Here is a 13,898-nt window from a genome sequence, read left to right as displayed (position 1 = left end):
TAATAAATACTCATTGAAGGAGTGAATGAATGGGGAAGCTTATTCCAAGGCCCTGAACATGGACTTCTGGCAAGGGAGCCTTCCAAACGCTGGCTTGGGCGATGCTGCTGGGATCCCAGCCACCAGATCTTTAATAAGCCTCTGACCCCTTCTCAAGGGTGGAAGGGTGAACTAAGCTTGGCCCCCACCCCCACCCACTAGCCGACCCAGAAAATAGCGGTCTAAACGGCAAATGCATCCAGGGCTCCAACTCCCCCAGCAGCCTCCAAATGAGGCTGACGGCCTTGGACTGGCGACGGCCTTGGACAGGCCCCGCCCGGAGCCCCGCGGCGGCCACCCCCCGCCCTCCCTCGCAGCCTGCAGTTCCCCCGGGCGGTGTGGACAGCCCCGGCCGGCGAGCTGAGCCCGTGTGGGCGGCGCGGGCAGGAGCCGACCCAAGCGCGTCCCGCGACGCCAGCTCCAGATGCACCGCTGCAGGGCCCCGGCCGCCCGCCGAGTTGGCCGCGCGCGCCCGGGGGAGTGCAGAGTTTGGAAAGTCTTCGAGAAGCTTCAGAGGAGGGAAGGGGGTGGGAAGAGTGGGGGTGCAAGAGAGAAAAACCCGCCTCTTGCGAGTTGAGCGAGGAAGAGGGGGGGAAAGGCTCCGAGTTCCGCTTCCTGAACGGCGGGTGGATAGAGAAGGTTGGCGCGGGGAAGACCGGCGGGACGCGCGCCCCGGGCCCGCGGCGCGATCGACGTGACCGGCGATGGCCGGTGAGCGGACCCGCAGGTTCACCCGGAGCCTGTTGAGACCTGGGCAGGCGGCCGAGCTCCGGCACAGCGCCGCGTCCGCCGCCGCGGTGGCCGTCAGCAGCAGGCAGCAGCAGCGGGTGAGTGCGGCGCATCCTCCGCGCCTTCCCGCGCGCCCCAGGCGCCCGGGGGGGGAACGAGGCCCGGCCTCCCCAGAAGCTCGGCGGGCCCAGGTCCCCAAAGCCCACGGGTCCTCTCCTCCTCACTCCCTCCCCCGCCGCCTCTGCGGGCTCCCCCGGCGCCACCTCAGCGAGGCAGCGCCACCGACGCGTAAGGACCGGGGGCGCGTTTGTGCACGCGGGACGCTTAGAAGAGCAGCTGCGTGGGCAGCAGAAGCGCAGCGTGGGAGAGGATGTGCAGGGGCTTTAACGGGACGGGAGGGGACAGGAATGCACCGCCAGTCACATTGGTGCTAAGTGATACGAGTGCCAGAGACCCGGGGTGGGGTGGGGGGGATCTACAGAACGGAACCCTTGGGTCTACAGGTCTGCGCGTCCCTCTCACCCGCCAGCGAACAGACCAGTGAGCTGAGAGAGAGTGATGCAGTCCGTGGTCCTCGCGCTGGTTAGAGCAGGGGCCCCCCGACCTTAACTATCGCGGAAACAGATGTACTTGGAACAACCCTCCCACCGCAGGGTAAAAACCCACAAACCACTTAATACTCCTCCAGAAAGGGCTGAGGAACACAGGCTGGAGGAGACGTGGGTCATTAGGTCTCCAGCGGTTTCTGGTATTTTTCTAAGATGTTTCGCGGGGTTCTCCCGCCAGCAATGCTTTACTGGTTACTTCCTTATTGAAACGCCTTCTAAGTGCTGGGTGATTTCCGCGGGAAGTCCCTGGGGCAGCAGCCAGCATCTGACGCTAGGATCCTATCCATACCAACCCAGATGTTCCTGCGTTGCAGTAGGTCCATACTGCCGGGGAGAGGTGGCAAGAGACAAATCAACTCTAGTGGAAACGGGAAGCGAGTGGGAACAACAGCCTCACAGCAAGACCGGGGCTCAGCAGCCGCGCTCTTGGCCTGCGTTTGGCGGACCGGAATCCGGGTTGTGTGTTTCATTTTCTTTTTTGCCAGTAAATATCATTAGGAACTAAACGGCTCTTTTTAAGAGTGTGAAAGTGTTACTCTTGCCAGTCACCAATGAGAAGGGCGCCAAAAGCTGCCTAGAGCCAGTTCCCACAGCCAGGACTATTCTCTAAAGCCAGAGGTCGGAAAGTTGAACAGAACGGAAGCAAATTGCCTGGCAGAGGGAAGAGGCATCGCGTGCCCAGGGGGTGTAGAGCGGGCGGCGGTGATTAGAGTGTGAAACGAACTAGTGGCCAGGGTGCCTTTTCTTGCACTTACACTAGCTGCAGTCCGCAGTTACCCAGAGGTGGTTCAACTGTTAGCTCACTCTGTGCCAGGGACAGCATGTGGTTCTGCTATCAGCGTGCACATTTTCAGAACACCAAAGACAAACTGCTCAAAAGAACATTAGAAGAAAAGATTCAATTTGAGTAAAAGTAGAGATAAGAAAATCTCCAGACAGTAGTAGAAAGTGCTTTTTACTTTTGAATGATCATTCAGAATTGTGGTTTTGTCATTTTCTCCCATTCCTTTGACAAAAACTTTATTTTGCAACTCATTGGACTGAATCTCACTGAGAATCTGATAGAAACACACAGCGTTCAATTGGAATAAACAGCTTAAAATGTTGTGTGTTTTCTTTAATGTAGATTCTCCTAGAATTTTTGTAGCACTAGAATTTCTATAAAGATTATGTATCCCAGATACCCTTCTACACAACACACACACACACACACACACACACACACACACACTGCTTTCGCCAAAATTACGTCAGATTTGAAATCCTAGGGTATCTTGTCAAAATGAATAAGCTCGCTGTCTTTAAAAAGAGGTGGGGGAGGGGAGATTCACTGGCAAAGGTGGTCCTGACTCCCCTTGCTTCGCTTCAGCACCTTGGCCAACACTCCTAAACTAGCTTTTGCCAAGACATTTCATGGGATCTTACACATCTAGGCAGGCAGTTTTGGCTGCTATTTTGGCAGCAAGAACGCATGTGCTTTGCATACCATCCCATAACTTAACTCTTGAAGGGAAACAGGAAGGTGATGAGTTCTCTGAGCTGGCACCTGAACTCGGTGGGATTCTGTGGGGATACAGCATCCCTTTTGAACCTAAAACCTTGTCATTGGGCTATGTGGTAGAGACTAAGCTTACATTGATGCAATCCCTTAAGACTGTTTGTATCTGTTGTTTCAAGTTCTCAAAACATGGTTGTCAAGGGAGAAAAATGATAGGATGTTGGGGAAAATATTATGGGTATCCGACTTCAGTACAGACTCATAGAACTGTGGGTGTGTATTGGAGCAAGCCATCCTCTATTGCAAGGTATTTGAAAGACACTAGAAACTCCTGCTGGGAAAAACTATCTTACTGCTAGATTTATATAGTCCCCTTTCTGAAATCTCTGTTTTGGGGACCCAAATCCTCCAGGATATTGCCAAAAGATTGCCATAGGGTTTGAACTCTGCTCTATCCGATAAGTTTAGATAAGGTTGTGAGGTTAACAAGAGAGTTTTGGTCTCTGAGAATGGGGTGTGTATACATACACACAGAGAGAGACAGAAGACAGGAAGCCTTCAAAATGTGTTTGAATATGGAGAGGAGAGATCAAGGAGATGCTGAGTGAGGGTAATGACTGGGAAAGCCAAATTTTAAGGCAGTTGTTGAGGACAGTAGAGGTGTATGCCAAAGCAAATTTGATGTCAGTTTTTACCCAAAGCACTGTATATAGTAGGCTTATGTATTTGCAGACTCCTAGACACGAGCCACCTTATTCTTCACCCCTCCCAAGAACAGTAATGAACAAAAACATACATTTCAAAAGGAGAAATATTTGCTCCTTCATTATCCTAAAATTCCCCATAGAAAATAAATGAAAGACAACTCATTCGAAGATCAATTCAAAAGATCAAGTCAAGTTCTCATAATTTCCTGAAATCTCATTCCTAATTGTTTCATAAAGCAAGCTTCTCTAGGGTAGTATTTCAGCCCGAAAATGATTAGAAACATTTGTTTCATATCAGAACTGGAGTGTTTTATTACATTGGTTGAATATACATACTATGTTGTCTTCAAAGTTGTAATGCCACTAATTAGAAATTCCTTTTTGATAAGAAGCTCATCTTTTAAAATGAATAAAGTGTATCTGTACCCTACCATGAATTAGTTCATTTAGATAGCTTTCTATAATTCATTAAGATATACATTTGGGATTTGTGCACTTTTCTGCATATATATTGTATTTGAGAGCATTTCAAAAGAAAATACTTTTTAAAAAAGTATAGGTTAACTTTTTGCAAACACTCCATCAGATCTGTCACTTTGAGAGAAATAGAGTTTTATTTATGGAATGTTTTAGGTGGGTTAGTGCAATGGAAGGCTTCAGATAACCAGAAGGATGAGATCTACATACAGTCAGATGATGGAAAGGAAGCATTTACTAGAGATCAAATAATCATTTGGTCAGTTTTGGCCTAAAGCCGTTCATCTATTTCCTAGACTGGAGCTTACCACTTTAGTTACATGTACTTTTAATGTCTTTATATTTACTCTATTATTAGAAAAAAACTCCTCTGCAACTCCTTTTTGATTGTATCTAATTTTGTTATTAACTCATTTTAAAGAGAAAGCATCCTGCTGGAAGTGATTATACTTAACCAGGAGGTTTTCTCCCTTCCTACCCACCCAGAAAGGGTAAGGGGTAAAGAGAGGAAAGTATTTATTTAGGTAAATTCCATTTCCCTTCTTTGATGTTTCCTAACTCTTCAGACTTCTAATAATTTAGAGAGCTTTGAGTAAGAAGCGGAACCTTTGAACAACCAAAGAGCTTTGATTGAGAAGTAGTGAATATGTAAACATGTTTACATGAGCATGAGGAATTCCTAGAAGGAAGAATTTTCTCCCCTCTGAACTTGGTGGCATTCAAGAGTTGAGAGTAGGAGGGATTTTTTTTTGAGTGTGGGATACTGGAATTTCCCAAAAGTCATATGCTAGATGCAGAAAGTGATAGCGAATGAAAGTGAAGCACTTGTTTTTCTGTCACTATCCAGATCTAAAAGCAACATGCAATATAAGGGCCTGCTTGTTTCACATTCACAGCACAGTCTTTTTGTTTTGTGTTTTTTGTTTTGTTTTATTGTTGTTTTGGACAGAGTCCTTTATGACAAGGGTGTTTATGCTTTAGCAGAAATCACACGTTTATGTCTTCATATGAGGAAAATCCCTTGACCTCTTTGCCTGGAGAAGAAGTCAACACAAACTTAGTTTACAAGATCAAGTTTGAATGTTACTGATGTGTCTGCCAATGTTTTTTATTTCTCAAGGGCATTGGAGAAATAACTTTGAAAATAAGTAGTAACCACAAGTGGGTTCTAGAAAACTTCTAGAAGGATCAAAGACTGAAAGAATGAGTCAACATGTAGAGGTTTTGGCTGTCTTTTTCTCCACAACCAGATTCTCTAAGGCCTAGCATAGAAAAAGAAAGCAATAATGAATGCATTATGGTAAACAATTTGTTAAGAATGTACAATGTGCCTGGCACAGTGTTAAGCATTCTGTTTAATTCTCAGAGCAGTCATTTTAGGAAGGTATTATTGTCGCAAAATACAGAGGAGGCCAGTGAGACTCATAGAGTTAAACATGTTTCTCTAAGTTAAGTAACTGACATGGGACGTCCTCTGCATTTTGAATAGAAAACTGGAGGGGTTAACTTCCAGTTTTTTAGCTGCTTCTAAAAGCATCTTCAAATTGGTGGATATGAGTAGTTGATGTTGGTTGGTGTTACCTTTTGATCTACCCAAGTTGCAGTTCTACCTAAGGAATAGGAAAATTGTTCTTCCCACTAGTGCTTCAGAGTACCTGTTAGCATTCACTCCAGTGTTCTCCTAAGGATAGTTGCAATAGCAGAGGCTTAATTATAATAGATCTTCCCAAGGCAACCAGAATTTCAATAGTTAAGTCTTTAAAATATGAACTCACTCAGCCATCACCATCTCACCTATATAGCAAAGTCTTAAGAAAATTGTTAAAGAGCATAAGGTTAATCCTCCTGCAGTCTACTTCAAAACTGTCTGCTTCTCCATTCTCAACTGCTTACCCCACTCTCGCATGTGCCTGAAATTCCTCAATGCATTGTGTGTCTTGGAGTATGTATTTCCATTTAACTGAGTTGTGTTGGGATCCTTTTTTCACATTCTATCTTATTTGAAGGAGGGATCCTAAGTATCTTACAAAGATGCATGTGAGACGACAATAACAAAATATAGTAAGGGGAGTGAAAAGTAATAATAGCCAGAAAAAAAAACCAACAATATTAGGAAAGTTAGATGTAATCAGGTGTAGGTCATTGGGACTAGTAAATAAAATACATCACTATTAAGTCCTGTAGTTTTGTTAAAGGTGCTTCTTGGTGACCAAGTCAAAGAGGAAAACACCATCAGCCATGAGATTTAAGAAGTCCATCAGATAAATGAAAATTTGCTCTAGACATATTCAACATTAACTTATACTGAAACTTAAGAGACAAGATATTTTTTTCCTGGAGTTTTTTTTACAAATAGTAGCATGATGTGATAGAGTCTCATCATTGAGAGTGTTGTCCAAGAACAAGCAACATTAGATCACATGGGAGCTAGCTAGAAATACAGAATCCAAGGGCTCACACCAGATAATGCATTTTAATAAGATCCCCTAGTGATTTGCACTAGGACACTAAAATTTGAGAAACATGAAAATAACCTACATCTTTAGCCACACTTTTGCAGGATCTTTTTAGATAAAGTCAATTGATGAGGGTCCAATACAATGTGGTTTATTCTGCAACTATTTGAAAGTTTTACTTAAAGCAGAGATGAGGTTTAGACCACTTAGAAACGAAAATGGGATTTGGTTCATTGTTAAATGGCTTTAGGGAAACCTCTTACTTATTTGTGTTATGTTCTGTCCTCCATCTACCATCTAGCCCCTTAATTGTAGTGTGAACTTAATTTTCCAGGTTAAGAAAAAATTCCATAACATACTTAAATAATTGCTATCTAAATCAGCACAAGTTCTCACTCTAGGTTGTAGGGTGAGAGTTCATACCCTAAACATGTGTTTCAGAGTGAGGAGAATGTTACTCCTCCTACAGAGAATTTTTAAGTACAATTACTTCAACTAATGAAAGATGTGTTATGAACTAAATGTTTGTGTCCTTCCAAAATTAATATGTCGATGCCTTAAGCCCCTATATGATACTATTAGGAGGTGAAGCCTTTGGGAGGTAATTAGGGGTAGATTCGGTCATGAGAGTGGACCTCTTCTGATAAGATTAGTGGCTTTAAAAGAAGAAGAAGAAGAGAGAGAGATCGCCCTGTCTCTGTCATGTGAGGACACAACAAGGCGGCCATCTAGGAGCCAGAAAGAGAGCCTTCACCAGGAACCCAACCATGCTAGCACCGTGATCTCAGACTTCAGCCTCCAGAACTGTGAAAAATAAATGTCTGTTGTTAAAGACACCCAGACTATGTTATGTTATCACGGCAGCCCGCACTGACTAATACAACACACAATTAACACTGATTCCGTGGTGTCACATAAGATCTATATTGATATGATATCGAATGAAACCCTTAGGGATTTGAAAATAATTGGTGATATCAGAAAATCCAACTGCTAGAATCAGAAAATCATGAAGATGTTTTTCTCTCTCACAGTCATTGACTCCTAGAAAAAGTGATACCTCTTGAATTCATGCTTGAATGCGGTAAGAATGGGCTTCCATGGAGTTAAAGATCTTGATTTCCCCATATGCTATATTGTGGTTCATGACCTCTTTGATGGGCTGTCCTTCACCATCATCCTGAGATACTCTTTCCTTGACTATCCATGTTGGAGTTCCATTATGCACTTGTAACAATTTGGCCACATGGGATTCTAATGAATGGGAGTTGGTATTGGAAATGTCAGAGCCTGTGAGTCTGGAGACCAGAATTTCAAACCTGGCTCTGTGACCCTTGATGAAGTCCCTTCTCTCTTTGAAGACTCAGTTTCCTGAACTGTGAAATTAGGGGATTAGGTGATTGGGCTCTTGAATTTCCCACTTCTTTGTCCCAGAGTTCTCACAACTTCTCCTTCTCATCCCTCAGATTCTCAGATGTCACCTTCTCAGGAAGGTCATCCTGGATTACCAAGTGGAAGGTGAGAGTTCATACCCTAAAGATGTGTTTCAGGGTGAGGTGAATGTTACTTTTCCTACCAGAGAATCTCCCACCAGGCTCCCCACCCTCAACACTCTCAATCTCATTACTAGGCTTAGTTGTCTTCATAGCTCTTACTACTATCTAAAGTGATCTTTTTATTGATTTCATTTCTTATTTGTCTTCCAACCCTCTTGCCTTGAAATATAAGTGCTATTGAAAAGAGAGAACTTGTCTGTTTCACTACTTTTATAGTATATTTGCTATTGGGAAATAAGAGGGGTGGAGTCCCCCTTCTTACCGCACATTAGTTGCTTAAGGAAAGTCAGAAGGGTTGGCTGAATGTACATTACTGAAAGGTTACAGTGGAATTATAACTTTAAAATGTCCAGGTTGTTAGCATCTGATAATGAGAGCCCTTCTGTCATCCTCTTCATAGTCTACCTATAAATCTTGGCAAGCATTGGAAATGCAATCCTGCCGAAAGGTACTGGGCATGTCCTGTGTGCCAAGTACTATACTTGTGCGATCTCTTCTAATCCTCATAGCAACGATATGGCAAAAGGTTGGTATTCTCATTTTATAGATGAGGAAAGAGATGCTTAGAGATCAGGAACTTTCTTCAGATCAAATGACTCCTCAATAGTGAATCCACAGTCACAATCGCACAGTCTGACTCCACAGCCTATTCCTCCTGACTACTCTATAACTGCCTCCCAGCTCCACCAGGCAGGAAGGACCGCATTACACATGCAGCTTGCATCCATCAGCGAAAGCAGTGAGAGAAAAGAAACCCTCAGAGTACTAGTTATAGGAAGAGTTTCTAAAAAAGAGTTTCTTGACAAAAGAAGAGCTGTGGCTACTTTTGCTCTGCTTCAGTCTTTCATTTATGACATCCCAACAACCTGGGATATTGGGAGTGGCACCAACTTTGAACACTGTTGCTCAGACATTTCCCAAAGACAGGACCAGCACGGAATGAGTTAAGGTTTGCAAACAAAAGCTCCTTCAACTGTGAAAGGGGCATTATTTGATTCCTCTCCTTCTATAGAGATACATTTCTGGCAAGATAAGCATGAGGTGGGGGGGCGCGGTTGGGTTGCAACATTACATCTGTTACATTGTCTCTTGTAGTCTTGATTTTGGTGTTCTTGTTTACAAATAAGAAGATTGATGGTTCTTTATTTTTCTCCCCCCCATTGAAGTGAGACTTGTTTGCTTCTTATCTTTCACAGCAGTGTTAGCAGGCTGGAAATAAATGCTTCTGTTTGCTGGACTCGAAATGTTGACCTACATTTATTGAGGTAGAAATAATAAAATGTAATGAATGTGACTGAGTTAGTGGCAATACAGAAAAACACTTGCCTTTGAAAACGTTAATATTTTGCAGTTGGATTGAAGTGAAAATGTCTGCCTCAGAGATTAGAAGAATTAATAGTCTCGGCTGGGCACAGTGGCTCACACCTGTAATCCCAGAACTTTGGGTGACCGAGATGGGAGGATCACCTGAGGTCAGGAGTTCGAGACCAGCCTGACCAATATGGCGAAACCCCATCTCTACTAAAATTACAAAAATTAGCCAGGCGTGGTGGTGCACATCTGTAGCCCCAGCTGCTCGGGAGGCTAAGGCAGGAGAATTGCTTGAACCTGGGAGGCGGAGGTCACAGTGAGCCGAGATCACGCCACTGCACTCCAGCCTGGGCGACAGAGCGAGACTGTCAAAAAAAAAAAAAAAAAAGAATTAATAGTACCGAATCATTAAAAGTTTCTTTATTTTGGGCAGCTTAAATGTGAAAATATTGTATTTCTAATTTAATTTCAGCATACCTCCTCTGAGACATGTAGAATTTGGGAAGCTAGGCAGCTCTTTAATGTAAATTAAATACCAAAATGGCAGAGTTGAACAATAGGATCTGAAAATCTGAAAAGGGGTCTATTTGAAAAGATGACACCTTTTAGGATTAACATAATGAGATTTTTCTTCATATAATTATTAGTAATTACCAATTTAAATGACTAATTGAGGCTGTCAAAATGACCAGTGACTCTTCGGCCTTTCAAATTAAACATTCTATGAAAAGAACCCAGGCGTGAACATTTGACTTGGCAAACAAGCAAACAAAAAACTTAACAAAATTTACTGTTCAATGAAATATGATAATTAAATTATTCTCAAATACTCATTGTTTATTTGATTAGCTCTTAAATGTCCCTTTGTCACAGCTTTTTAGAATGACAAATGGAAATTGATTGTAGCTGAGTAATCTTCAAAAAAACAAAAGTGTTGTTGGAACTCAACTTTTTTGAAGATAATGCAAATGTGGAGAACTAATATTTAAAGACATTTATTTTTTGTTTTATATATTGTTTAAAAATTGGTCACATTCAAAGGAAGTTTTATTCTGAAGTGGAAAAAAATGTATTTTAAGTTTTCTTTGAAACATATCTTTATGTGGGCTATAAATTTGTCCTACATGAGAAACTACTAGTAATAAAGTTCGTTGGCATACCAACATGCAGAGATAAGATGCTTTTAGAACCTTTCTGAGTGCTAACAGGGAAAGTTCATTCATTAACTTCCATTTTTGAAGTCAGAAGCCATTATATGGCTTCTGTCCAATCAATTTGAAAAATGTATCTTTTTATCATTAGGAAGCAATGGTTTCCAAGCAGTGTAACCTTGGCCAAGTCTTTAAGCTTCTTTGAGTTTCAGTGTTCTTGTCTTTAAAACAAGAGAGTTGAACACCAAGACCTACAAGAATGCTTTAGTCCTAAATATCCAGGGAGATCTTACCCCTTTAAAGGGGTTTTCATAAAGAATTAAAATAAAACTTATTTTCTTCTTAATAAGATGATTATTGATTAAAATACCTGATTTTAGCACCTGGAAGACTTGATCCCAATGATCTATGACCACATTTGTATTTCACCAATGAAGATGGTAGCATAAAAAAACATGGTTACTTAAGAATGCAATGAAGGGAATGGCTGTTCACACATCCTGAGGACAGGGCTAGGGGAATGGAGACTGGCAAAAGACAGCCAGTGGTGGCAAAGGCTGGGCAAGTCAGGTTCTTCTGACCTTATCGAGCCTCAGAGGCAAGCATACAATCCCATTTCCTTCTTTCTTATCCTGAAGAGAAGGGTAAGCCCCATCTGCTTTAAGAAAGCATGCTTTCCAGTTTCCATGCTGAATGTTTGTAGTTGCAGTCTCTGGCTTAAGGTCTGTGCCAGGCCGTGTCAGCACCCACATGAGCAGAATATATGTGAGTAGAAGTTTGAACTGTGCTACCAGATCCTGTCTGCCTTGCCTTTGAAAAAGCAGCAGGAACCTCTCGTTTTCTAGTTCTGTGTCTGTTCCTGGTTTTTGTCTCTTCTACCTTCTCCCTGCTCACACCTGGGAAAGGTAATATGATCTGTCCTGGACCCAATGTGATTTCAGAGGGTCTCAAGACTGCAGATTTGTCCTTTGGCCCTGTGCCCACATTGTCCTCCTAGCAACTGATACAAAGGCATAGGCCATTTTATTCCACAGTTAGTCATCAGCCTTAAATGCACAAGGCGGCATGGTGAGGACTTTATTTCACTCCACAGTATAAGTCCATTCCTGAGCAGATGTATCTTGGGAAGATCCCTGACCCATTAGGATAATAAAGTATGGAAATGGGAGGCTGATGTACTAGAGATAACCTTTCACCGCTTCCCTGGCAGCCAGTCTTATCTCTGGTAGAGCTATCCACAGCCCAAATGACATTTGTCTCTGTTGCCAGTCCTGGAGGAGGAGGAAGAGGTGTGGTTTTGTCCTTACACTTCTGATACTCTGAGAGACCTTCAAGACCAAGACTGTGGTTATAGTCTCCATATTTCCAGGGCAGCAAGATATTTGGCACATAGTAGGTGCTTACTAAATGCTTGCCAAATGGAAAAGAGAATGTCGTACTTATAGATGACAGGAGTATAGATTAGGCATGCAAAAGGAAATCTGAGGGCCTGGTTTGCAGTAAAGAAATTCTAAGGCACGTTCCAGAGGACAGATGTTGGTGACAAAGCACCAGCATATAATATTTGTACAATAGCAGCAAATTGAAGTAAACTGAGCAGAATTTAATTCAAGATTCCCACAAAGGCTATTCAAAGATTAAAAAGAAACAAAACAAAATCTCGATTGGCATGCGTTTATATTCTTAAATAAGATTCAGCTAAGCAGGTGTGATCACTAATCCAACACCAGCCCCTGTCCTGGTGGGTGCCTGGGTAGCACACGCAGGCCTCACTGCCTACCCAGGGATGTTAGTGCCATTCTCACTGATGCTGTTAGCAGTCACAAGGTGGAGACCACCCCGAGAAGGGTGCAGAAAAATGATTGATTAAAGTCCAAGAAGTGTGAGCCACAGGGTTTTGAAAGCAGTCCGTTTCCAGTCACATGATGGAGAGCGGTTTATGTTTTTTTAAAAAACCCTTACTAAATCACTGAGTTGTGTGATTTTATCAGTTTATGTGAATGCTATTTTAGCCCTTAAAAATTCTCCTTTCCTTGAGGTTAGGATGTTAGAGACTTTTCATGACACGGCTTTAGAGCACTGTAATGACTCTGCTCTGTTTTTTAAAGTTCTGGCATTCATGTAATGGTTTCCTTTTACAACTGTATTTTCTTTTTCTTTTCTTTTCTATTCTCTTTTTTTTTTTTTTTTTTTTTTTTTTTTTTTTTTAAAGACAGAGTCTCACTCTGTTGCCCAGGCTGGAATGCAGTGGTGCGATCTCGGCTCACTGCAACCTCTGCCTCCTGGGCTCCAGTGATTCTTCTGCCTCAGCCTCCCAAGTAGCTGGGACTACAGGTGTGTGCCACCACACCTGGTTAATTTTTTTGTATTTTTAGTATTGATGGGGTTTCACCATGTTGACCAGGCTGGTCTCAAACTCCCAACCTCAAGTGATCCACCCGCCTCAGCCTCCCAAAGTGCTGGGATTACAGGTGTGAGCCACTCGTGAGCCACCTCTCCTGGCCTTACATCTGTATTTTCTAAGCTTTTGTGAGTTCTATTACAATAATAGTTCAAATATATAGAAAATAATGAAGAAAAAACTAGTAATCACCCACATTCCTACCACCTACTGGTAACTTTTGCTATATTTATTTGAAGCATTTGTCTCTTCACAAAAACATGCTTTGACATACTTTTGAGCTAATGTTGAATATTTACATTTTTAATTTGTCTTAAGTGATTTAAGGTATCTTCTGTCCTAAAAATTATTTCTGCTGGCATTTCTGTATATACTCCACATGAAATATATATTGTTAATTAAAAAAGAAAAACTGTGCCACATTTCTTGAGATTGCACAGGCATAAACATTTAGACCTGAAAGAAAATCTAGTCTAAAATAGATAAAAAGCCCAGGCACAGTGGCTGATGCCTGTAATCCCAGCACTTTGGGAGGCCGAGGTGGGTGGATTACTTGAAGCCAGGAGTTCGAGACCAGCCTGGCCAACATGACAAAATTCTGTCTCTACTAAAAATACAAAAGTTAGCCAGGTGTGGTGGTGCACACCTGAAACTCCAGCTACTCAGGAAGCCGAGGGAGGAAAATCATTTGAACCTGGGAGGCAGAGTTTGCAGTGAGCCGAGATTGTGCCACTGCACCCCAGCCTGGGCAACAGGGCAAGGCTCCATCTCAAAAAAAAAATAAATAAAATAAAATAAAATAGAAGGAAACTGAGTCACAAGGAGGATTAAATGGATGTGGTCAGGGTCACAGAGCAATGCCACGGGAGGACTCAAACCCAGGGTATTTTCTCCTGCAGCCCAGTGCACCATCTGCAATACATGTAATTTCATATCATAAGACGGAAATCTAGAATATATTTACA

General features: G+C 42.6%; 1 protein-coding gene across 5 annotated transcripts in view; it reads left to right on the top strand.

Moving 5' to 3' along the window:
- Positions 1-357: 357 nt before the first annotated feature.
- Positions 358-13,898, top strand: part of DOCK10 (dedicator of cytokinesis 10) — a 277,997-nt gene continuing 264,456 nt past the window's right edge. For 4 of the 5 annotated variants that reach the window (XM_063645746.1, XM_063645741.1, XM_063645740.1 and 1 more), the window contains exon 1: positions 361-866. In XM_063645746.1, the coding sequence (XP_063501816.1) occupies positions 744-866 (123 nt within the window). In that variant the 5' untranslated portion in view covers positions 361-743. Of the gene's footprint in view, positions 867-13,898 lie in introns of all 5 variants that reach the window. The other variant, XM_055290801.2, reaches the window with a different exon arrangement.

The sequence above is a fragment of the Symphalangus syndactylus genome, chromosome 8 (assembly GCF_028878055.3).
Source record: "Symphalangus syndactylus isolate Jambi chromosome 8, NHGRI_mSymSyn1-v2.1_pri, whole genome shotgun sequence".
NCBI classification, from domain to species: domain Eukaryota; kingdom Metazoa; phylum Chordata; class Mammalia; order Primates; family Hylobatidae; genus Symphalangus; species Symphalangus syndactylus.
The sequence above is the reverse complement of the archived record's forward strand: the minus strand, read 5'-3'. Positions and strand labels throughout refer to the sequence as shown.